The 26,383-nt window shown below is 46.0% G+C and overlaps 1 protein-coding gene across 2 annotated transcripts in view; it reads left to right on the forward strand.

Moving 5' to 3' along the window:
- Positions 1–24,185: 24,185 nt before the first annotated feature.
- Positions 24,186–26,383, forward strand: part of LOC147026357 (gamma-interferon-inducible lysosomal thiol reductase-like) — a 73,922-nt gene continuing 71,724 nt past the window's right edge. For both annotated transcript variants that reach the window (XM_085881692.1, XM_085881693.1), the window contains exon 1: positions 24,186–24,448. In XM_085881692.1, coding sequence (XP_085737818.1) covers positions 24,296–24,448 — 153 coding nt within the window. In that variant the 5' untranslated portion in view covers positions 24,186–24,295. The remainder of the gene's footprint in view (positions 24,449–26,383) is intronic.

Here is a 26,383-nt window from a genome sequence, read left to right on the forward strand (position 1 = left end):
AGGTCAACTTCGGACACGGGCCACTTTAAGCGACCCGTTCCGTACTATCGGGATAACCGAGCGGGGTTATCGTCAACCCCGACCCCATTATCGGGCGTTTTAGCCCACGACCAACCCTTTACGTGAAGTAAGATGGAGATTCAATAAAGGAAAAGACGAAGCGAAACGGGAAAAACAGTTCAACATAAAGCACATTTATTTCGCGATGGCACACGGATAGCACACATATACAATTATACACCAAAAGCAAATGTAAAAGAAGAAACACACAATAATGCACAAAAAGCAAATGTAAAAGTGAAACACAATGCAGATCTACCACCGACTACCGAGCACACGGCAACACTTATACAGTTTTACTTCACAGACGGCGCCGACAACACATATACTCAAAGCAAAAGAAAAAGGGACCACCCTCAACGATGATGGGGGCAGATGGGCCTGGGGCCGAGACCGCGTCGAGCCTACCCGTCTGGTGATGAGCCGCAAAATGGCGGTGGCGCCCCGACTCCGCGGGCCTCGCTGGGACTGCCTGGTATGGGGTGGGAACGGAGCCCCCTTCTCGCACTATCTCAGCGCGGGGGGGAAACAGGAGGGGGTTGTTGATGCTCGGGGGGGATGAGGATATCTCGCTGGTTCGGGTCCCGCGACGAGCGTCTCCACCGCGACCTCGGTCGCGTTATCGGCCTCCCCTCTCCGCAGCTCCCCGACTCTGACACGAGCGCCCCCTCGACTGCCTTCGCCGCCGCCACCTCTCCAACTCTCCACTCTTCTCAGCTCCGTCCAACTGCTTTCTCCGACTCTTCTCTTCACTGACTTCCCCAACTCAACTCTACTGACTCTTTGGCGAGCAAACGCGGCCCTTTATAGCCCCCGTGGCTTCGCTCCTTCACCTTCGACCCTTTACCTCTGGCTGGCTCCCCATTGGACAGAAGAAAAGTGGGCGTGAATGCTTTTTGATCCACGAATCTGCATATAGCGATATTACTCCGACGCACCTGGAGGCGGGGCCAAATCGCCCCATGCTCGCTGATAGGACGGAACAGAAGTGAGCGTGAGTCGTTTTTGATCCGATTTCTTCGGAAAGGCTGATGTTTCTGCACCCGCTGCTCGGTGCGCGCCCTGCACGAGTCCAGTATCGGTCCCCACAAGCGGCGCAGGAATGGCGGTGATGCGATGGTTGCGAGGGCGAGTTGTGACGGTAAAGGTCGTGGCTGTTGTTGTGAAGCGGCGTTGCGGTTAGTGGTTGTTGTGTGATGGCTGTTGAGACGTGGTTGGTGGTGGTAGTGGTGGTAGTAATGGCGGCTGGTCCAAAATAAAGATAGTAAAAGAAAAACGGCTATCTAGAGGGGTCGCAGCCCGAATGAATGACATTTATTCCCTCTAAACAACGGGTTTGGGCCTAACTACACATATACTTACAGAGATATCTCACCTAAGGGACCTGAATGGTGGTTTGCGAATTTCGTCAACCACAACAATATATATATATATATATGTATTGTTACGGATCTCAGAATTCGGTCTGATGAATGCATCCACACATCCAGGTCCTCAGACAGTTATTTCCTTTAACGCATGTCCAGATTATCCCCATCCCCATGTTTAGTGGGATTTTAAATGTGATGCGTTTAGAAGGGTAAAGAATAGATCTCCTCTCTTATGGGTAGCTTTTTTTCTTTACGACAGACACGTTTATACACATTTATTTCACGGACGCCGAGGCCCACCCTTTTTATATCGGCTTTGACACCACAAGGAATAATAAGGAGAGCACGGGTTGTCACGGTAACGGTGTGCAAGTGAGGCAGGGCGAGTGTGGGGGGGGGGGGACTGTGCCCGCCGAGACGGGCCGCATATATAAAAAGAGGAGGAGGTCCGTTCTGGGAGTGAGCAAGGGAGGAAGCGAGCAAGGAGAAAGCAAGCGTGTGGGTGTCTGACCAGCGCCAACGAGACAATTTATCAGTCAGTTCATCCGTGCCACGAGTGGGTGTGAGCAACGCCGACAATGAGTGAGGCATGGGTCAGTCACCAATGAGTGAGGCACGGGTCAGTCACCAATGAGTGAGGCTCGGGTCAGTCACCAACGAGTGAGGCACGGGTCAGTCACCAACGAGTGAGGCACGGGTCAGTCACCAACGAGTGAGGCACGGGTTGGTCACCAACGAGTGAGGAACGTGTCGGTCACCGGGTGAGGCATGGGTCGGTCACCGAGTGAGGAACGGGTCGGTTACCAACGGACCGTGTGGGTCAATGGACGTCACCAGTTTCGTGAAGTGTGAGGAGCTGCCAATGTCACAGCACCAGGGTCTAAACCCGCGACAGACGATCTCGGTGCCCCCCCAGATGTTGACTGGCGTTCAAGGCTGTTGGCGAGTGGGTGCACGGCAAGGCTGGGTGCTGGTGACGGACAACACATGCACACACACATCTCAGGACATTTTCACTTGACGGATGACTTCTCTCTGGTGAGCGAGATGACTCTTCCCACCTCCCCCCCCCCCCTCTTCCCCTGTGATCCTCTGAGTACCCTTGTCTGTGTTTAGTTGTAAGTCAACCCTTGATTATCATCTGCTCTCTGTTTCTTTCCTGTCATTTTGATTGATTTTTCCTGAGTAATTATTCATTTAGATTGCTTTGGAATTTATTCCATTATTTACCTTAGGAAATAAAAAGTTATTTTTGTTTATTTATTTTATTATTAATAAATCATTTGTTGACTTCCAACCTGTCCGTGTTTGTCCTTTCCTTGCATTGGTCGAGCATTGTCCGAACCTTGATAGACTGGGAGGTAATTACCACGTGACCTCTAGTTAAACGGAATAATTAGATGGTGGACGCTGGAACTCGTGGTTAACTGGGTGGCGTTCGTGGTTCGAAAACAACCCACCGTACCACAACGTTAATTGTGAGCGGTGGCCCCAGGTCTGGCTCTTCTGAGGACAACCGAGGATTAATCCCCCTTAGTGACAAACTGGTGTCTCGGTACCCGTGGCCGTAACTATATACATATCAGCCTGACTCAGCCTGCCATCCTTCAGAGGTCGGTAAAATGAGTACCAGCTTACTGGTAACAGGGCAATGCATCAGCGGCACGGCCATGCTTGCAGTGATCATGCAACCAGTAGCCGCAGGCTGCATATGAAACAACAACTCAAAGTAAACATTGGTACCACCTAGTCAGTGAGTACTGTGTTGCAAACAGCATGTGGAAACCTCGGTGGTTTATGTTATGCACTCTTCACTCCCCCATAATTCCTTGCAGTAAGTCATGACCAATCGATTTGTTGAGGTTCATTGAGGTTATTGATTGGCGGATCCCATGCAACATGTACATGTTTGTAAAGCAAACCAGAGGCAACTCTTGGTTGACGCCCCAGGACATTGAAACAAATATTGAGGTTCTTCCACTGCTGTCCCATCCCTGGCCAGCCATTGAGCTTATTCACAGCTGAATCCCATTAAATGTGCACCTGATTGTGAGACATATCAAGCTACTCTTAAGTAACATTGAAGTGAATATTCTGTGATTTACTCAGAAAATCACCTTAATTTATGGCTGCCATATTATTCATGATGTCATTGGTCTTACAATTTGCTTACCTCCCATGACACAATATAGACATCTTCCTTCCCTTTTTCTCTCCTTCCCTACCCAGGTCTTCTACTCTTCCTTTTTCCCTATCCCCCTCGACTTCTCTTTATCCCATGTGCATACCTTTAAATATGTAATCCCTCTGGTTTTATTTTGAGCATGGTTGGATGTTTTACGATTTTGGCCACAGAATTGCAACAACCCTTCCTTTTATTTTTAGCTCACCTGGAGCGTAGTTTCCGGGAGCTTATGGGATGGCACGTCGTCCGTCTGTCAGTCCATCCTTCTACAAATACAGCACTTGCAACTTCTTCTCTGAAATTACACATACGGTTTTGATGAAACTTTACCACAACGTTCATCACCATGTATGTACCAAAGTTTGTTCATGGCATTAAAAAAAAATCGGGCTCTAAGGTGGTCTATGGGGGTGGCCCCCCAAAATCGGTATTTGCTTTCTTCTCAGAAACTACACAAGCAATTCTGATGAAACTTGACCATAACCTTCATCACCCGTGATGAACCAAAATTTGTTGACATTAGAAAAATCGGGGTCTTTAGGGATGTAAAGGGGGGGGGTGCTCCCAAAATAGGTATTTCCTTTCTTCTCAGAAACTACACACATAATTTCGATGAAACTTGACCACAACCTTTATAACCCGTGATGTATGAAAGTTTGTTCACGACATTGAAAAGAAAATCCATAGGTATTTACTTTCTTCTCCGTTACATATTTTTGGGTCATCCATGCCTCCCAGTTGTTCCCCAGTTATCTTATCCAGCTGCTACCAGGTGAGCACCCATGGGTATTGCCCCTATGTTTCATGATACACCTGAGATGTTTATGTGATTCGTTTCATGTCTCGCAGACAAAGTGATTCATCAAAGTGTGTGCGGCCCCTCGGATGGACGTGAAAATGGGCATGTCCGTCTACCAGCATTAGTTGGTGGAGGTTAAATATCCCATGGTGTCTGGTAAAGAGTAGGTGAGCTATCACTGACACCCTGGCCAAATTCCTGCCCCAACCAACAGATGGTGTTGCAGCGGCGGCACAGATGTGCCCTCAGCCAATGATGCTACTCTCAGCCACGTGCTGCATACGAAAGAAGAAAAAGATGCTGGCTTTTCTCACACAGCCTCTGCATAATTGCTGTATATTCTCTATTGAATAAAGTCTTTGTACCCACATACACCATCATACCAAATGCATGGCATTGAAAGATTTCCAGATGGTAATTGCTAAGTGTTGAACACACTGGCACTGACGAGCATCGAGGAACCTATAAAAGAAAAACCTAATTGGCCCAGCTTATGTAAAATCAGCAGAATCCTCTTGCTTTCCCATAATTGTTTTGATGGATCAAGCCATCATTTTGATGGATTTTAGGTTCAGACATGACATGCAAGTGCACCTGGATGTTTGAAATTGTTAATGGTGTAGCTAGCCGCAGTCTATGCAGGAATTTGGTCAGTGTGCCGGCGACAGCTCGCCTCCTCATTTTTAAATGATGCCGTCGGATGTTTCACATCCACCAACTAATGCTCAAGATGGGTCACCCAGCTTAATGCTTATGATTAAATACCCTGTCTGCAATTGCACCAATCTGACAGTTTACAGTCATGCTGAAAATGAAGAAAGCACAAAAGGTACTATTGTTGTACCACCCTGTCGGCTCATAATTGTTTCATGCTCATACACATCTAACTGGATGACATATGTAATCCATCCATTGGGACCATACTCTGTGCAGAGCGTTGGTGCTGCCTAAGCAGTCTCCTTGGCTATTGGGCACAATCCTGGACGGGTCGCCACTCCGACACAGTATACCAGCATGTTGGCACTCATTTTGCCGACCTCGGAAGGATGACAGGCCGACTCAACCCACCTGATATTAATTCAACAGCCAAGCAGGATTTGAACTCAGGACCCTAAGATCCCAAGCCCACCACCCTAACCATTAAGCCAACACCAAGCATGCATATTGTGACGTCCACGGGACTTGAACAGTCCCGCCAACGTAGAATGAGCCGAAACGATGGAGGCGGTTTATTTTCTTATGACCCAAAGATGGCGGTTTTAATCGCTCTACCGCAAACGGGACGAGGAAGGTGGCACGAGTCGCTTTTCACTGAGTTAATAACGTTTATTTCTCTAACCAGAAACAATAAGACTCGGCAAGAGGAGGGATCCGGGGCGATTCGACGGGATGGTGGTGTGGGTTCGGGCGGGGGGAAAACACAAACAATTCCAATGGATATACAAATCTCAAACCCTCTAAGGCGCCAGGTACACACACACACACACACACACACACACACACACACACACACACACACACACACACACACACACACACACACACACACACAAAACGTAGCTGGTCCTGGTGGTCAGGCTGGCCCGTGGTGTAAACGGAACAGTCCCTGGATTGGCGTCGGACGAGCTGGCGTTGTGCTCGTCAGGGGCAGGAGACACCGTGGTGCTGTCGACCTCCTGGTCCTGGCCCAAGTCCGCTCACAGCCGCCAGGGAACCAGTTCTGGCGCCAAGTTGCGAGTAGGAGAGGGAGGCAGGTCTGCCCGCCGTTCGACCTCATACTCCGAGCCAGCAGAACTCCAGAGCCAACCGAGGTGAGGCACGAGGCACAGCAAGGCCATGAGACACGATCAATCCAGGATCGAATCAGCGCAACAAAACAGCATGCTCCCAGCACAACAGCCTCCACCAAAAACGGTTTTTCTTTACCGATCTTCTTCCTCCCACCTCTTTTCCCCGAACAGAACCTTTTTATCCTCGAGTCCTCGTCACTTCCATTCAAGCCGTTTTATTGGCCCTCCGCCGTCGCCTTCCGCCAATCGTGATCACGGGGCGGAGCCATCCGCAGCACTGTCCTGTGACGTCACGGCAAGCCTCCAGGGAATACTAACAGGGTTTACGCAGACACACTTACCCTATCCCGTCTCCTATCTAATTACGCGACAATTATCATTTCCCCCTTGAAGAAATGGACATTTACTAGACAACTTATCACCACTGAATTGCTACTTATTACATCGAGATCCTGGTAAACTCGAACAGCATGGCATACCTAATTAAACATCCTAATTACCCTTTGAATGCATACCCCCCCCTCAAACGTAACACTGCCCCCTCCTCTGGTACCGCAGCTCCTGCAAGGAATATCACAGGCGCTACCGTACCAGCCTTAACACTTACTGACTCACACCTAATTAACCTCACGAAATAAAGTAGGAGGGGCAATGGGCAGCGAGTCGCAGCGAACTTACCTATCCTGCTTAATGTACTACCCCCTTATGGCCTTATCCTCGCCTAAACAATCATTCATTTTTTTTTTTAATGTTTTTATTTTATCACATGAGAGCACTGAGCGAAGTTGCACTCCATCCTCTGGATCATTGCTCTTGCCCAACACTCTTCCAGTGATCTGGGGAGGGGAAACAAAAGGTTCCACAAAAACACAACACTTATATTTACATTCCTACTCTAAGCCTTAACGACACTATTCATGGGATATTTACACTTGACCGCGTCCCCCAGTGGATGCAAATAGACCCAGCCTTACCTGGGGAGCCAATTTTCAAATTTGCTCGCCCCAAAATTATGCGGACATCATGCCCTTGCTGCACATGTCAAGTTGTGCGGGATCGAGTGGGACTCACACATCTTCACAACACTCACACCATGGTCATCATCACATTTCTAGGTCATGGTCCCCATTTTAATGATGCAGGCTGAATCCCGTCATGGCCGTGGGGTGGGTTACCACAAGATAATGGGGGCATCTCAGGTGCAACCAAGCCCACAGGTAAGCTTTAGTCCAACCCGGACATTTCTCCACCCCCGCTCCCTTTGATTCCCACCCCCCTGGTAGCCATCAGCTCTAACCCCGTACAACACACTGGAAGGGGTCTCACTGGCTCCTCTGGCCTTCCTGGGTCGCCAAGGTCCTACCCGCCTTGGTCGCCCAACCAGACCCTCTCCCAGTTGCCTCCAGACACTGTCACCATTAGCCACCAGGGGTGAATCTCCTTGAAGGGGGTCGCAATTCCTGCTCACCGTGGGATTCAGCAATCCCTGTGGACAAGCACATCATCCCCACCCACAAAACCCACATGACTCCCCCACCCCATCGGCCTTACATGTGACACCTGCATTTCTAACACTTCACCGACCATGACCTTCCCTGTTACCACACCATGTCCAATAAAAAAAATCAACGTGTGCACCATACATTTCACTTCTTAACTTGAAACAACTCACACAGCACTTCTCCTCCGCCGATCCACGCACCAGCCATTGGACAGCCACTTGTGCCCGCTTTGTTACCAATTACCCACTGTCCCTATTGTCACTAAAACCCAGCAGAACTTACAAACCCATGGCAATTTTCCCACAATTCACTATTTTCACCAAAGGAGGCACTTCGCCACAATCTCACCAGCCGAGCATGGCCCTATATGCTCAGCCCAATCTAGTCTCCCCGACCCCCGACAGTGATTTCCGGACTCGACCTATGTAAGGGAACCTCGGATAGACCTGGCGGTTCAGCAGGAGGATTCATCCTCTCCGGGCTTGAAAGTCTATTGGAGGGTCTCTCCATCGCCGGGTACCAGCAATATCGTTGCATGTGTCCTCTTCGCCCGCACCGGAAACAACTCCCCATAAAAGGCCCCCGTGGGTATCGGTGTAATGTCTCGTCCGGTTCCGTACCCCTCGGCCATAATCGAATTGCTCTATTGGCTGGGCTGGACCCCGCCGCTTTGGCACACCAACTACCGAATTACCCCTTATCAAACTTGACAGTTTCTGGCAAATTTCCTGAAACATTTGGGTAATGCCAATTTCTCCCAGCCCCTCTCCTTGATCCTGAATCTCCGCCTGTCGGACCGTCACCGATGGCCTCTCTGGCACCCGACCCGGCCGCCTCCACGAGGCCAGCCTGGCTGCGCACTCAGCCGCTCGGTGAACGGTGGGTGGATCCTGTAACTCCACTAGCGCTCGGACCTCAGGGTCCGGAAAAGCAGCTAAAAATTTCTCTAGTGCCAGTCTGTCCCATGCCTCCACTGTAAGGTCCCGATACGCGATCCTGACTGATTGGTAAATGTCCTGTGCCAGCTGCTGCACTGTCTCACCCGGCTTTAATCTGCGGTGCTGGAGCTGGGCCCGCACCAGATCACAGTTCGCTGTGAACCCAAACCGACGGCTCAACGCCTCGCAAATGTGGGAGCTGGTCAACATCCCCTCCGCGATCACGTTTAACACATCTGCGGCTGGTCCCCACAACGTTGCCACCAAATTTCCTGTACGTTCCCACTCATTCCACCCGTTTAGTCGGGAAATACACTCAAATTGTGTCAGAAAAGCTTCAAGGCTCCCTGACTCGTCAAAATTTACCAGGGGGATCACTTTCCCGGTGGCCCGCTTCCCAGTTTCTCCCTTGTCCGAATCCAGCCCAGGGATCAAACACCCTTGTGGCTGCGTATCCAATTTCGGAGCTCACTGTGGCCAAAGATGTTTTGTGGTGAGGGTCTCATGGGTCAATTTTGCCTCCTGTTCCAAACATTGAATGGACCGATTCACCTCTTCCCGCAGAATCTTCTGGGCCCGCACAACCCCCTCCAAGGCTCTGTCGCGAGTTTATAGCTGCTCCTCAACCAACCCGGACACTCTACTTACAAAAGACGGCTCTACCAGGCCTTTATCCAAGACTTCATCTTGGCTCATAATTTTATCTTGTTCGTCCAAACGAGCCTCCAATCCTTTTACCTCCTCCGCCAATTTCATCCCTTGCTTCCTCAGCTCTCCCCACTCTTCTACTTGCAGCTGCATACGAGCATCCACACAGGCACGATGACGTTCCAGGCTTTCATCCACTTTATCAACCCGAATGTTCGTTGCATAAATTTTATTTACCAATTTTTTTCGTATATTTTCCCCCTCCAATGTAATTTCTACCTTTGTTTCCTCCAATCTATCCTCGAATTTACTTTGTATTTCCCCCAATTGAACATCCACACACACCTGCATCTCAGTTTTCATTTTCTCCATCTTTTCCCCCAATTCATCCCTCATTAAATCAATCCGTGCACCCAACTGTTGCCCCATTACCCCCAATTGATCTGTCATTTCTGCCCTCTGTGCTGTAATTGCACTCATTAAACGTTCCAACATTGTCCAGATCGACATCGCGCCGGTTTCCGGTGCTGCCGGCTCCATTACGGGCAATGAAGCACGGTCCACGCTCGGAATGGAGGTTTCGATCCTACCCCCGTCTCTCCCTTCTTCCCCCGACTCGCTGCCAGACAAGTGGCCTTCCTCCTCAAACATCTGCACATCCGCCATGGTGCAGAAGTCCCGTTTGCCGCCAATTTAATTTAATTTGAAAACTCCCGCCAAAATTTTCCCGCGCTTTTCTGTAGTAATTTTATATTCCAATTCGTGGCGAGATTTTAGTCCTGGTATATTCTCCTGATACCAAATATAATTTAGAGGGGTTCGAACATCCAACACCCTGACACCAATGTGACGTCCACGGGACTTGAACAGTCCCGCCAACGTAGAATGAGCCGAAACGATGGAGGCGGTTTATTTTCTTATGACCCAAAGGTGGCGGTTTTAATCGCTCTACCGCAAACGGGACGAGGAAGGTGGCACGAGTCGCTTTTCACTGAGTTAATAACGTTTATTTCTCTAACCAGAAATAATAAGACTCGGCAAGAGGAGGGATCCGGGGCGATTCGACGGGATGGTGGTGTGGGTTCGGGCGTGGGGAAAACACAAACAATTCCAATGGATATACAAATCTCAAACCCTCTAAGGCGCCAGGTACACACACACACACACACACACACACACACACACACACACACACACACACACACACACACACACACACACACACACACACACACACACACACACACACACACACACACACACACACACACACACACACACACAAAACGTAGCTGGTCCTGGTGGTCAGGCTGGCCCGTGGTGTAAACGCAACAGTCCCTGGATTGGCGTCGGACGAGCTGGCGTTGCGCTCGTCAGGGGCAGGAGACACCGTGGTGCTGTCGACCTCCTGGTGTCGGCCCAAGTCCGCTCACAGCTGCCAGGGAACCAGTTCTGGCGCCAAGTTGCGAGCAGGAGAGGGAGGCAGGTCTGCCCGCCGTTCGACCCCGTACTCCGAGCCAGCAGAACCTCAGAGCCAACCGAGGTGAGGCATGAGGCACAGCAAGGCCACGAGACACGATCAATCCAGGATCGAATCAGCGCAACAAAACAGCATGCTCCCAGCACAACAGCCTCCACCAAAAACGGTTTTTCTTTACCGATCTTCTTCCTCCCACCCCTTTTCCCCGAACAGAACCTTTTTATCCTCGAGTCCTCGTCACTTCCAATCGAGCCGTTTTATTGGACCTCCGCCGTCGCCTTCCGCCAATCGCGATCACGGGGCGGAGCCATCCGCAGCACTGTCCTGTGACGTCACGGCAAGCCTCCAGGGAATACTAACAGGGTTTACGCAGACACACTTACACTATCCCGTCTCCTATCTAATTACGCGACAATTATCATTTCCCCTTGAAGAAATGGACATTTACTAGACAACTTATCACCACTGAATTGCTACTTATTACATCGAGATCCTGGTAAACTCGAACAGCATGGCATACCTAATTAAACATCCTAATTACCCTTTGAATGCATACCCCCCCTCAGACGTAACAATATGTAATGTCCCACAGTTTATACTCATACGATACTACAATTATATGCTCTTATACTTTTTTGAGCCTGAGATAAAAGATAGTTGGTCCACCAAGTTGAGAGTTGGCAGAATGCACAATACGTGCTTCTGTACTTCTGCTATTTCAAAAATGTGAAATAATAAGAAAAAAAACCCTCAAGCACATGTATGGGGATGATGTAATCAATCATGTTTATAATCATGGAAACTCCTTTTACCATGCTGCATTTTATCCCTGCATTCTTGTCCTCCTGTTTCCCCTTTGTTCCACTTTTCTCTTGACCCTTTTCCCAGTCGTTATGCCCTTGCACGAATCTCGACACGTACACAACTAGAACGGCACTCGGTGGAGCGCATCCCTCCGCCAGGCTGAGCAGTTCACCTTTTGTATCCCACTAATCGATTCCTGATGCCTGATGTGGATTTGCACCTGAACCAAAATCGAATCAACTTGTTCTTGTCTCCTTGCCAACTCATCCATCGAATTTCGTCCGAATCTGTCCATAACCTTTTTGGAGATATCCTGCACACAGACAAACAAATAGACAGCAGACAGGGGTGAAAACAACTTATGTCCACCTTAGCTGGCAGAGTTAATTTTAAAAAAACGTATTTGGTGAAGTCATCCCTCAACGAAACAATTTCAACAAAAGCGAGAATTGCTTTGCAATACATGTTCCCAAACGGTCTCAAGATTGTTCGGGAGATAAAAAAAAAATTGTTGAAAGATGCCTTCACCAAATACTTTTTTTATTTACTACCTGATACCAGAACCAAAATGAAGCTCTAATCCACCATGTTTATTTCGTTTCTAGGCTTTGCTTATTTCATATTAAAAATAACCTGATGTACAGTACATACATGAAGCAAAAACATGCCTACGGTTTATGTCTATATATATAACACATCGTGGTTTATATATACCTGGGATGATTCCAATTGCACTGAGCCATTGACTAACACCCAGGCCTGAGGCCTGCCAATTGGTGCTGCTTCACGTAATGGCGGCACATGATTTTAGGGTGGGGGGGGGGGTGGAGTCAGGCCAGCTGTCCAGCCAATGGGTGTAGAGCAGTGGTGGTGGAGATCGGGCAGCTGAACACTGACCCACCTGTAACATGTGATAGTTTCGGGCATAACTCTGTGAAAAATTGACAAAACGCACCAAAAGTCGAACTTGTTCTGTACCTTATTATAATAAAGCTGTGTACCAAGTTCGAGTTGAATATGTTAAAAGGTATTGAAAAAACGCCTGAAAAACTGCAGGTGAGACAGACAGATGAGAGAAAACCTATAGACCTTTCTGGTGAAACAATTAGGGGACTAACAAGTGCAGTGAAGGTAAAATTTCCTTATCTTCTCGGTTAAACATGGGTCCATTATATATATATATATATATATATATATATATATATATATATATATATATATATATATATATATATATACATATATATATATATATATATATATATATATATATATATATATATATATATATATATATATATATATATATATATATGTATATGTATGCCTGGTGTTGGCTTAATGGTTAGGGTGGTGGGCTGAGGATCTGAGTATCCTGAGTTCAAATCCCACTTGGCTGTTGAATTAATACCAGGTGGGGTTGACTCTGCCTGTCATCCTTCCGAGGTCGGCAAAATGAGTGCCAGCATGCTGGTATCCTGTGTCGGAGTGGCGACCCGTCCAGGATTGTACCCAATAGCCAAGGAGACTGCTTCGGCAGCACCAACGCTCTGCACAGAGTATGGTCCCAGTGGATGGATGGATATATATATATATATAATACCCTCACCATTTCAAAGTATGCTTGAAGGACATTTCATGCTTCTATTTTGGCAAAACACGGTGCATATTGTGTATGGCTCGGAGTTGGAACAAAGAAAACTTTAACGAGGTTAAAATGACCACGATGCCAATGCACACTGATCCAGGCTCCATTTGGTGGCATTGGCATCTACGCAGCATCGCAGCACATTTTGTCGGAACCGCTGAAGCTTGTTTTCTCAGTTCAATGCACTTCCTCTGTCGCTGTTATTCATGTAATAAGCTATAAGAATACCTTCCAAGAACAGCTTTGGGTGTTTTCCCAACATTTTTTTTTATTGTGGAACAAAAGTTTGAAGATTCCATTGTACAAAAGTAATTGAAATGACTTTCTGACGTCGCAAGTTTGGTTTCAAAATAAAGGCAAGAATGTTGACTCCTTTAACTGAAAACACTGAGTGCTTTCTCCCTGCAAAACTGAAAGAGCAATATGTAGAATCACTTCAAATTGAGTTCATTCCTCCATAAACGTTTGGTTGTACGAAAGTGAACAATTGACATGAGCAGTTTGCTCCACATAATGGTGCAATTTTAAAGTTATTCATTACTTTGCTTTTAATTCATCCACACACACCTCAATATTGGTGTGCTGCTGTAACGGGATAAGTAGGTGCAGAATCCTTGTATTTTCCTTATTTCATGTCTCTTCGTACTCAGGGATAATGGAAATTGATTACTCTTTGGCTCCAGTTGGTTGTGGCCTCCATTTGCAGTTTTCAGAATATGGAATGGAGTCCTCCAAGGATTCAAACTATCTGTATATTTTTTTTTTTATAGAATCATGTTTCAAGGACCAATAGTTGACTGACACATTGCTGTTCACATATCAGTGAACTCTAGAAACCTCCAATTGTCTGATACTAGAAGCCTGGTGTTGGCTTAGCGGTTAGGGTGGCTGACTTGGGATCCTTGGGTCCTGAGTTTGAGCCCCGTTTTCCACTGAATTAATACAAGTTGGGGTTGACTCAGGCTGTCATCCTTCCGAGGTTGGCAAAATGAGTACCAGTGTACTGTTAATAGGGACACTGCATCAGCAGCATAGCTGCATCCCTAACCAATGATGCAACCAGCAGCCAAAAGGGAGAGAGAGAGAGAAAGAGAAAGAGAAAGAGAAAAAGAAAGAGAAAGAGAAAGAGAAAGAGAAAGAGAAAGAGAGAGAGAGAGAGACTGATACTCACAACTGTGTCAATGATGACAATTCACTGTGTCAATTCCGAGATAGTGACTTACTGTGTCGACGCTGACTATTGACACTGGCAACTTATTGTGTCGACTCTGGGAACTTACTGTGTCGACTCTGGGAACTTACTGTGTTGACTCTGGGAACTTACTGTGTCGACTCTGGGAACTTACTGTCATCTCTTGGAACTGAATGTTGACTCTGAGAACATATTGTGTCAACCTCGGCAACTTACTGTGTCTCCTCTGAGAACATACTATGTCACTTCCAGCAGCCGACTGTGTCGACTCTGGCAAATTACTGTGTCGACTCTGAGAGCTTACTGTGTCGACAATGACAACTTACTATATCGACCCCTAACAACTTACTGTGTCTACTCTGAGAACATACTATGTCACTTCCAGCAGCTGACTGTGTCCACTCTGGCAAATTACTGTGTCGACTCTGAGAGCTTACTGTGTCGACAATGACAACTTACCATATCGACTCTGACAACTTACTGTGTCGACTTTGACAACTGTGTTGATTTTGACAAATCTGCCTTGAGTTATTCCTTGCTATTTTGCTCCCCCTTGTGGATATCGAATTTTTTTCTTGTTTTCAGACTGACTGCAAGTTTTTTTCAGTTGGTATATATTTAATTATGTTCTGCACTGGGGGTACCATTGCACATTGCACACCATGTGGAAAACAATATATAACATTTCTGCCTGTTTACTTATTTTGTAAATGAAATGCTATAATTCTAGTTACAATGACTATTTTAACAGATGGCTAACAATAATTGCATCCGGAATTGTTTTGCTTTCATTAACAAAACGTTTTTTGAATACTTCAACAAATTACATCGTTTCACCTTTACATACATGGCAAGTTGGAGGTGATGAAAAACGGGTTGGTAGGAATCAAAAGGGTTTATTTATTTATTTACCAAAGATGGTGAAAATGTTATTTGAGATGTTTGTTGTTAGTGACACAAAGTACACCAGAATACTGAGACAGTCGTTTATTGACGAGGTGGTCTTGCAGCTGTTCAGAAGTCATCTCAAATGTTTATAACTATAGACTCATCTCAACGATTGTGAAGCACTAAACGAGCTGAGATCAATCAAACTGACATGGCCACGACCTGACGAACCAGTCTCTTCGTGTAACTGTGCTCGTCATTGTATTTACTGCAGGCTTTCTTGGCCTTTCTGATGAGATCTCTCGGAGGATCAAACTTATGACCCGGGTGGGGATTTGCAGAAGGACCTGGTTTTGCATGTGAGGAGAGCAGGTGACGTTATTTGACAAGTGCCTTCAGCAATCGATCTTATTCTTGTGAACTTGTGAGAAGATACTTTCCTCTTCTACATCACTGTGAGGCAGGACAAGTGTGTGCTGAATGACTGTAAAGTGAATGCCAAATCGTGACTCCCGGTCTGCCCTTCTCATCAACGACACAAGCCTGGTGCTGGCTTAATGGCTAAGTTGGCCGTCTTAAGATCTTAGGGTCTTGAGTTCGAGCCCCTCTCGTGCCATTGAAATAACACCAGGTGGGTGACTCAGCCAATCCATCCTTCTGAGGTCAGCAAAATGAGTATCAGCTTTCTGGAAATCAGTGGCACAACCACACTTCTAGAAAAATGATACAACCAATAAGCACAGGCTGCATACTTAACAACATAAACGATATTTCATTCCACGAACAAACGGTGATAAATATCAATGAAAGGAGATACTACCCTCCAGCCAATGGAATAGGATGGGATACTGCACTGTACTCAAACCTGTAGTTCTGTCGATCTTTGTCATAAGATGGTGTCATGTATTCGATGAAAATTATTTTTTATTACGGTTTGAATTTGGTAATTTGTTGACACCTTGTATGAATGAAAACAATCCGAATCTAATCAAATCCTTCCATTTCAAATACATCCTCAAAACTACAGATAAATGTCACCAAGAAGTGGAAGAGCGAAATGGAAAGCACAGATCGATTGATTCGTGGTGAGGATGTGCAAAATAAATTGTTTTGCTTCACACAGGCTAAAATGCACATTCCTTGATGACAAACACACGTTTCTGCATTAGGACAGTGATCTGGAGCAAGAATCAGATTCAGAATAAGCTGTTAAAAACGCTTGTTCTGGGCAATTAAGAGCGTTTATGCATGAATAAGATTTCTTGTGTAAAATGTATCGTTTTGCTTAAAACAAGCGAAACTACACATGAGGTGATAACCAACACACGTTTCTGTATTAGAGTCGTTATGTGAATCATAAAACAGCCAGAAAAGGGATATTGTGTTAAAAACAAGCTCTAATGAGCTAAGATCCCCGTCCTCTTAATGATGACGTCATAGAACGAATATGACGTCATTGTGATGTATCAGGTTTGCGTTAAATTATGTGCTAATGCCCGGCTTGATTCCCGCAAACAAAATTCAAACAGCTTGCCTAGTTTCGGAGATAATGGTACAGGCGATTTCCATTAGCGGCGATATTATGACGTCAATTTTTTTTCTAGGAAGAATTTCCAAAATCGGAGATGGTTACTGCCTGCGCGTGGGCTTTCTGCATATACATGGCAAGTTTCACGAAGATCCGATGAAAACTCTGGGTTGTAAAACAAAAAATGTCAAAAAATAGGAATGACGTCATAAAAATTGATATGACGTTATAGTGATGTATCATATGTGCGGTAATTCATCTCTGCTAATGCCCTGTTCGATTCCCGCAAACAGAATTCAAAAAGCTTGCCTAGTTTCAGAGATAATATTTTAGGCGATTTCCATTAGCGGAGATATTTTGACCTCATAACTTTTTTTCTCGGAGCAATTTTCAAAATCAGAGATGGTTACTGTCTGCGCAGGGTATTTTTACACATATATGCCAAGTTTCAGGAAGTTTCGATGAAAACTGTAGGCTGTGAAACAAAAAAGTCCACAAGAACAACAACGTGAGTCAGACTTAGAGATCCTCCATGAGGATCTAAAAAACACTTGTTTTAGGCAAATAAGACCATTTTTGCATGAATAAGGTTCCATTCCATTCCACTGGGACCATCCTCTGCACAGAGCGTTGGTGCTGCTGAAGCAGTCTCCTGGGCTATTGGTCACAATCCTGGACGGGTCACCACTCTGACACAGGATACTCGAATGGCTCAATCATCCCAGCAAGCTGGCACTCACTCTCACCGACTTCAGAAGGATGACGGGCTGAGTCAACCCCACCTGGTATTTATTCAACAGCAAGTGGTATTTGAACTCAGGACCCTTGAATTCCAAGCCCACCACCCCCAACCATTAAGCCAACACCAGGCATATGATTAAGGTTTCCTGCATAAAATGTATTGGTTTGCTGAGAACAAGCTAAAATACACACGATTTCATGAAAAACACGTGTTTTTGCACTATAAGAGTGATTTGGAACAAAACACAAGGTTAGAACTATAGGGGGAGCACTAGGTCGAGTGCAAAACCTCCACCGCCAATACTGCTGGGTCACTTAAGGGAACCTGATATCTTATTCATTGTGGGTCAAAACGGATCAGACTCTACTGAACCACGATTGAATAAACTAAACTAGATTGACGCGCATGTAGAAATGCCAAAAAATAAAATCGAAATTTTTTTGAAAAAAAGTTGCAAAATTTTTTTTTTCTCTAACAATTTTTTTTTTGGGGGGGGGGGGGTTGGAAATCACTTAAAACATGTAGAAATGCAAAAAAAAAATTCAAATATTTTTCAAATAAAATCGAAATTTTTTTGAAAAAAAGTTGCAAAATTTCCAAAGTTTTTTTTTGGACCAAGTCCAAAATCTAATGGCATGATCCTTGGACCATACCTAATCCCCCCACCAAGTTTCGTCGAAATCCGTCCAGGAGTTTTTCCGTAATACTGTTCATAAACAAACAAACAGACAGGGGTGAAAACAGTAACCTCCGTCCATCTTCGATGGCGGAGGTGAACAAGGAATTTTTTTTTTTAATTTTTTTTTTTTGTATACCTTGTCGAGGCTCGTATGAGAGCGAACACACAACTCACAAGGGGGTATGAGACAAGAGGGGCAGGAGTGGAAGGGAGAAAACAGTGGGGAACAGACATTAGGTGAACTGTGGAAGGGAGAGGGATGGGGATGGGACGGGGAACATGGCGAAGAAAAGATGGACATTACAGGGACTTTCAGGAAGGAAAGCAGGGGAATTGAAGGAAGTGGGCTTGGGTGGATTATCGGGGGTAAAAAGATCGAGGATTTGGATGGGGGTTTGGATTTGGATCGAGGATAAGAGGTGGTGGAGAACAGCTGTTTTGAAAGCCTGGAGGGAAGAATGGGAAAGAATAGAGTGAGGAAGTTTATTCCAAAGGCGGGAAAAAAAGAGGAATGAAAGAGTGAAGATGAGCAGTGATTCGTGATTTTGGTAGTTTTACCAGAAGGGGGTTGTTGGCGGACCTTGAGCACCCTGTGGAAATGTGGTGGGGACAAATCACAGAGAGAGCAGGGGGGGACAAGGCTGGAGAGGAGTCGGTAGAAGACAGAAAAACCACCGACCAACCTGCGATGATTGAGTGAGAGGCCCAAAGACTCAGCTTCATTGCGGGAGATGCCGATGATCCTAAATGCCCTGGTTTCAACAGCGTGAAGCCAAGAAAGGTGGGAGGCAGGAGCACCAGCCCAGAGGGGAGAGCAGTACTCCATCAGGCTACGGACAAAAGCTTTGGAAGTGTTCAGGAGCTCAAGAGGTCCGATGAAGGACTTTGCACGACGGAGGATTCCCAGTCGACAACTGGCTTTTGAGGCGAGGTTGGAAATGTGACTTTCCCGGGAAAGGTCATGGCAGATAGTGAGACCCAGAAGCTTGAAAGAAAAGACTTCTTCCAGAAGATTGTTGAGAAAGTGGATGGGGGGGTTTTTAAACGGTCCTTTCGAAGAGACATAGTGAGAGTGTGAGATTTGTCTGGATTGAAAGACATGTTCCACATGTTGGACCAGTTTGTGATTTTATCCAGATCTGCAGTGAGCGAAGAAGCTGCTGCTTGCCGGTCTGAGGGATGAAAGATGGTACGGCAGAGGGTGGAGTCGTCGGCAAAGAGAAATAGAGGATTTTCCAGAGAGTCGGAGAGATCATTGATGAAAACCAGAAAAAGAACAGGGCCCAGAACACTACCTTGAGGAACTCCAGCCTGCACAGGAAGAGGGGATGAAAGAACTCCATTTAGGGCCACACGTTGACTGCGACAGGAGAGGAAGTCTGCGAGCCATGAGTGGAGATGGCCTTGAATACCATGGGAAGAGAGTTTGGTGAGTCGTGCAGGGTGCCAGACTGTGTCAAAAGCACGTGATATGTCCAGGGATACGGCTTGGATTTCCTGTCTGGCATTGAGAACCTCCATCCATTGATGGGAGAGCAGAAGCAGCATATCCAGGGTAGAGTGACCTGGTCTGAAACCAAATTGATGATCGGAAATCAAGCCATTGGAGAAGAGGAAGGATTTCATGTCTGATGCGATGATGGATTCCATAACCTTGCTGATGATTGGGAGAAGGCTGATTGGTCTGTAGTTACAGGGATCTGTTTTTGCACCTTTTTAATGCAGGGCAGTGATGTTAGCAGATTTCCAAGCAGATGGCAGATGACCTTGGGCAAATAAGAGGGTGAATAGAACAGAGAGAGGGTGAGCAAGAGCAGAAGAGCAGGCTTTGAGGACACGTGGGCTGATGCCGTCTGGACCGGTTGCAGAATCTGAGTCGAGGTTTGAAAGCAAGCTCTCCACCTTGTCAGGAGAAAAGGACACAGAGTTCAGGGACAGTTGGGTGCGACTGGATAAGGTGGGTAGAGAAAGTGATAGGTTTACGTCACAAGATTTAGCTGCAAACACCGAGTTTAGACATTCAGCTTTATCACGTGCGGTATCAGCAATGCGGCCATTTGAGGTAAGGGAAAGGGTGGAGGGGGAACATACACCAGAAACAGATTTGATTAAACGCCACCAGGATTTTGAGGAGGGAGAGAGGTTTGAGAGTTCAGACTTGAGATGAGAAAGATGTTGTTTTCTGGCTCTCCTGAGGGTAGATACACACTTGTTCCGAGCTTTGTGGAAGGAACTGAGATTGCCCTCAGTTGGGTTTGCTTTCCATGAGGCAAAGACAAGTTGTTTCAGGACAACTGCCTCGCCACAAGCTTCAGTAAACCAAGGACGGGAGGAAGGGTAGGACAACTGAAGACGAGAGGGGATAAATCTGTGCATGAGGGACAGCAAGTTTCTTTGAAAGAATTCCCAGGATGAGTTGATGTTTGAGAAAGTAGTGATAGGAGACCAGTCTGTAAGTTTGATGGCTGCTCGGAGACCCTGCCAGTCGGCTTGAGTGAAATGCCAGACTCGACGGCGGTGAGGTGGTTCTCTGATAACAGCCAGAGAGATGTCCACTTTGACAAGGACGTGGTCAGAAGAACCGATTGGAGCGGAGAAGAGCAGCAGATATTGTCCGGGAAATTTGTCAAAATCAGATCCAGAAGAGATGGAGTACCATTGGTTGAGATCCGGGTCGGGAAGTTGACTGATTGAGTCAGTCCTATTGAGTCGCAGAAAGCTTTTGCTGAGGTGCCATGACAGGTGAGAGAGGTGCCCACACTTAGCCAACTGGCGTGATGACAATTGAAGTCACCACATAAGAGGAAGAGAGAGTTTGGATGAGAATATAGAAGATGGTCCATGTTTTCGGATAGTGAGGTGTTTATGGAGTCATCACTGTTCGGTGGACGGTACAGTACACAGATAAACATGAGGTGGGAGTGGAGGGGAAGCCGCAGCCAGAGGTCTTCCTGGGGGTGTGGGGGAGTGAGAGCAGTGCATGGAGAGTGAGGTATAGTCTTTGATGAAGAGAGCAACTCCTCCACCAGGACGAGGCTCAGGTCTGTCATACCGGAGGAGGGAATAACCGGGGAGAGATACTTGGGAGTCAGACACGTCTTGGGAGGGGAAAGTTTTTGGTAGGCAGATTATGTCTGGTTTGTCAGTGGCAACCTGTATGGAAAGATCTGAAAGGTTTGAGCGAAGGCCCCAGATATTTGAGGTCCACACTTTTAATGAAGAGGTGGGGAGGAGGCGTTGTGTGCAGGGGTTGGAGGGGGAGGGGGAGGGTAGGACAAGGGACGAGGGGGGGAAGTAAGGAGGGTTGTTGAAAGAGTGTGGGGTATTGCAGAATAGCTAGGGGAGGGGCCGAATGAGGAGGAGAAAAGGTTCTGTGGTGCTGGAAGAGAGGGGGGACAAGAGACAAGGAAGAAGGCAGTTGAGGATTTGAGGAGGTGGAGTGAAGAGATGGAGGTGAGAGGGCAGTGGAGGGAGGCAGCTTGGTGGATGAGAGGGCAGGGCAACTTTGAGAAGGATGAGTGAGGGGGATGAAAGGTGGGAGAAAGGTGAGGGGGGAATTTTTGAGAGAGGTGAGAGGGAGGCTTGGAGGGAGAAGAGTGGGATGGTTGCTTTGGGAGTGAGAGTGAGGGGTGAGGGGGGTGAGTTGGAACTGAAGTTGGAAAAAAAGAATGGGTGATGGAAAGCGAACATTCATAGCAAACTGTGGTTTTTAAAAGTTTTAGGTCAGAGATGCGATTTAACACAATTCTTGATGGATGCAATGAAGGCGAATTCAGAGAATGGAGAGAAGAAGCGCTGTAATAGTTGGATTTTTTAGGCAAGGAATGAAGGAGAGCTTGAAATGAGAGCAGTCTGTTAAAATAGCAGAAGAGTCGTGCATTGTGAAACAGTAAAGAGTACCACATGTGTGAGAGAGGAAGATGAAGCATTATAAGATCGTTTTTGTTGTTAATATTATTGTTTGAGATAGTTTTCAACAGATTAGGTCATGGAAGTGTTGAAGAAAAATCGAGGAAGAAGACGAGGAGGAAGATCAGAGGAAGAAGAAGAAGAAGCAGAATCGGGAGAAGGTCAACGTGTTCTTGTTGTTGTTGTTGGGTATTTTTTTTTTTTGAGATAAGAAAGAGATTAGTTGGGAGAATGGGGGATGTTAGGAAAGTGGGGAGGATGAAAATTGAACGTAATGGGGAGGATAGAAATTGAAGGTAATGGGGAGAAAAAACAAAAAAACAAACAAAAAAAACGATCGAACACCGAGTGGAACCCGGTAGGCCTCAAGCCTAGGCCTCGAACACCCAGTAAGAACGTCGACAAAAATACTCACAAAATAGCACGATTTTTGAAACAAAACCGAACTAGGAACACACAGTAACATGTAGGTGAGAAAATTAAACAGTTAAAACGGGACAGATAACGACCGGAAACTTAACTTTGAGAACGTCAGCAGAGAGCCCCTAAGGAGACCTCTCGTCGCTCCAAACCCGGAACCGGAGACCCAGAAGCTTGAAAAGATCTTACACCGAGTTCGATCGAATTGTGTTAAAAAGGCTTGTTTTAGGCGAATTGGACCGTTTTGCGCGAATAAGATTTCTTGTGCAAAATGCATTGTTTGCCGAGAACAGACTGAACTACACACGATGTGATGGAAAACATGCATTTCTGCATTCCAGAAGTGATTTGGAGCAAAAAAAAAAAACCAGTCAGAACAAGCTATTGTGTTAAAAATACTTGTTTTAGGCAAACAAGACCATTTTTGCACGAATAAGGTTCCATTCCATTGGGACCATACTCCGTACAGAGCATCCGTGCTGCCTGGGCTATTGTTCACAAACCTGGACGGGTCGCCACTCTGACACAGTATACTCGAATGGCTCAATCATCCCAGCAAGCTGGCACTCATTTTGCCAACTTCAGAAGCATGACAAGCTGAGTCAACCCCACCTGGTATTAATTCAACATGAAGCGGGATTTGAACTCAGGACCACTTGGATCCCAAACCCACCACCCTAACAATTAAGCCAACACCAGGCATATGAATAAGATTTCCTGCATAAATTGTATTGTTTTGCTGAGAACAAGCTAAAATGCACGCGATTTCATGAAAAACACACGACACAATCAAGGGAGTTCCTACTGGAGATATATCTGAGGGTACGTTTGCGAAGCCTGCAAGGTGGTGGATTGATGAGTGGCAACGGCTCACCGTCGCCAAAAAGGTTGAGACACGGGGATGAGCCGAGGTCTCTCCTCCGCATAGCTTTTCAAAAGCTTGTACACATTGCTGACTATCTGTCGGTATGCAAGCTTTATGAATGGACCGAATGATAAATGGTCCCAAATGTTCAGTAGCAAAAGCCATCGAGAGTGCTTCAAGTGCCACTGTGCATGTGGAGAGGGGAGGGACTGTTTGTATGTTTGTAGATCTTGAACAATTGGGATGAAAAGTAGATGGAACAATTAAAGTATGAAATGCTTCATGTCTCACCCCACCCCCAACTTTTATTAAGATCACATCCATGATCTAGGACCATAAATCCAGTGGGACAATGGACCCCCCCCCCCAGAAAAGCCAATAAAGAAACGATGATTTTGCTATCAAATCAGTTTCTTGACTTTTGCTTTCAATGGGTGAGATATTAATTGATCTTCTTGCGAAGGTGAGAAAACGATTAAATGAGTGAGTCTCTCGAAAAGCTGTTTCATCTACTTGTGTGGTCAGTGGTCACTCCAGGGGCCGCCGCCAGGGGAAGCCATCCCAGTCATATCCCAAGCAGTACGAGAAAGCGGAGCAAACTACGGATATATTGAGTTATATCAGGTATTACCTACCGAAAAGCAAACATGATTTATTTCACAAATACCACGACCACAAGTCCTCGAAGCAAAACTGTCAATCTTTTTTCACTAAGAAGAACAACACCAACAACAACACCACCACCAACAACACCACCAACAACACCACCAACAACAACACCACCAACAACTGCAACTTCCTTGTTTCGCTCGGTGTGAGTTTCCCTGTTCTCTTCTGACAGTCGTGCAATGCTGTTTCACAATATGTCGAGCTCCCGGCTCGTTGTGAGCGCTCTTCTCGTACTGTGCCTCTATTCCGTACACACCGTGAGCATTAAGAAGAATGCAACTTCGCGAGCGAACTACGAATGCAGGAGGGTGCAGCGTACGAAAACGTGCTCGGTACGTACTGGGCTACAGCGGAAGCAATTGGAGGATTTTGCTTTGCTGCTTCCTTTATTCCTTATTAATTACTTATGTCCACCACCTAAGGTGGACGGAGGTTGTGTTTTCTTTCACCCCTCCTTGTGTGTCTGTCTGTCTGTCTGTCTGTTTGTGAGCAGGATAGTTCAAAACGTTTTTGACAAAACTTAGTGGACAGGCTGGGTCTGTGACAAGGTCGAATTGATTACATTTTGGTCGAGATCCAGATCTCGATACAAGAATTAAAAAAAAATTATTGAAGTGATTCTTAAGCATTGAGAGATAGGACCATAAACGATATAACATGATATTTCAAAAAACTTGTGGACGAGTTATGACAAAACTTTGAGGATGAGTTGGTTCGGTGGCAAGAACGAGCCAATTCCATTTTGGTTCGGGTCCGGATCCAGCCCATCAGTCGGATACAAAATGTAAACTGTTCAACCTGGTGGAGGTATGCGCTCTACTGAGTGCCATTCTAGTCTTTCCTTTTATTGTTCTGCCTTGTTGTAGATTTTAATGTTGTTTTCCCTTTGACCATTGCCAGTGTATCACACACATACTAACTTTAACCATCGCTTTAGGATGGCCCAAATTTTTAACCTCGACTTTTGCTTGATCTCATGTGAGCTTGTTGAATATTCATCGAAACCTTCAGAAAGTATTCACATCCCTCTACTTTTGTCACATTTTGTTGTGTTACAGCATTAATTTTAAATTGATTAAATGTAAAGATTTTTTTTATCACCAATCTACACAAAATACCCCGTAATGACAAAGTGAAAACATGTTTTTCGAAATTTTTACAAATTAAATTAAAATGAAAAGCTGAAATGTCTTGTGTCAATAAGTATTGAACCCCGTTGTTATGACACTCCAAATTGAGCTCGGTTGCATCCGATTTTCTTTGATCATCCAGGAGATGTCTCCACAACTTGTTTGGAGCCCACCACTCCACCTGTAGCCAATTCAATTGATTGCATACGATCTAGAAAGAAACACACCTTTCTATATCAGGTCCCACAGTTGACAGTGCATATCAGAGCAGTCCAATCTGTCTCATGAAGTCCAAGGAACTGTCCGGAGAACTCTGACATATAATTGTGAGGAGGCATGGGAGGCAATTGTGAGGAGGCACTTGAATCCCATCGAGGGGGATCTGGGGAAGGGTATAAAACAATTTCTGGATTGTTGAAAGTTCCGAAAAGCACAGTGAGCTTCATTTTTAGGAAATGGAAATAATATGGAACTACCCAGACTCTTTCTAGAGCTGGCCGTCCGACCAAACTGAGCAACCGGGCAAGGAGGACCTTGATCAGGGAGGTGACCAAGAATCCAATGAGCACTCTGACAGAACTACAGAGTTCCTTGGCTGAGATGGGAGAACCTGACAGAAGGACAACAATCTCCACAGCACTTCACAAATCTAGGTTTCATGGGAAAATTGCCAGGCAGAAGCCATTCCTGAGAAAAAGGCACATGACAGAATTCATGGAGCTTGCAAAAAGGCATGCAAGAGACTCTGAGAGCAGGAGGCCAAAGATTCTGTGTTCTGATGAGATGGAACTTGAACTCTTTGGCCTGAATGCAAAGCGTTACGTCTGGCGGATACCGAGCACAGCTCATCATCCATTGAACACCGTCTCTATCGTAAAGCATGGTGGTGGCAACATCATGCTATGGGGATGAAAGTCCTTGAGTAGCACAGCCAAAGCCCAGACTTGAATCCCATTGAGAATCTGTGGAAAAACTTGAAGATTGCTGTTCACTGACACTCCCCATCCAACTTGACAAAGCTTAACAAAACCTGCAAAGAAGAATGGGAGAAAATCCCCAAATCCAGATCTATGTGCAAAGCTGATACAGACATATCCAAGAAGATCGAAGCTGTAATCACCGCCAAAGGCGTTTCTC

Source organism: Eptatretus burgeri, chromosome 5, assembly GCF_056783735.1.
Source record: "Eptatretus burgeri isolate ZD-2024b chromosome 5, Ebu_testis_v1, whole genome shotgun sequence".
NCBI classification, from domain to species: Eukaryota; Metazoa; Chordata; class Myxini; order Myxiniformes; family Myxinidae; genus Eptatretus; species Eptatretus burgeri.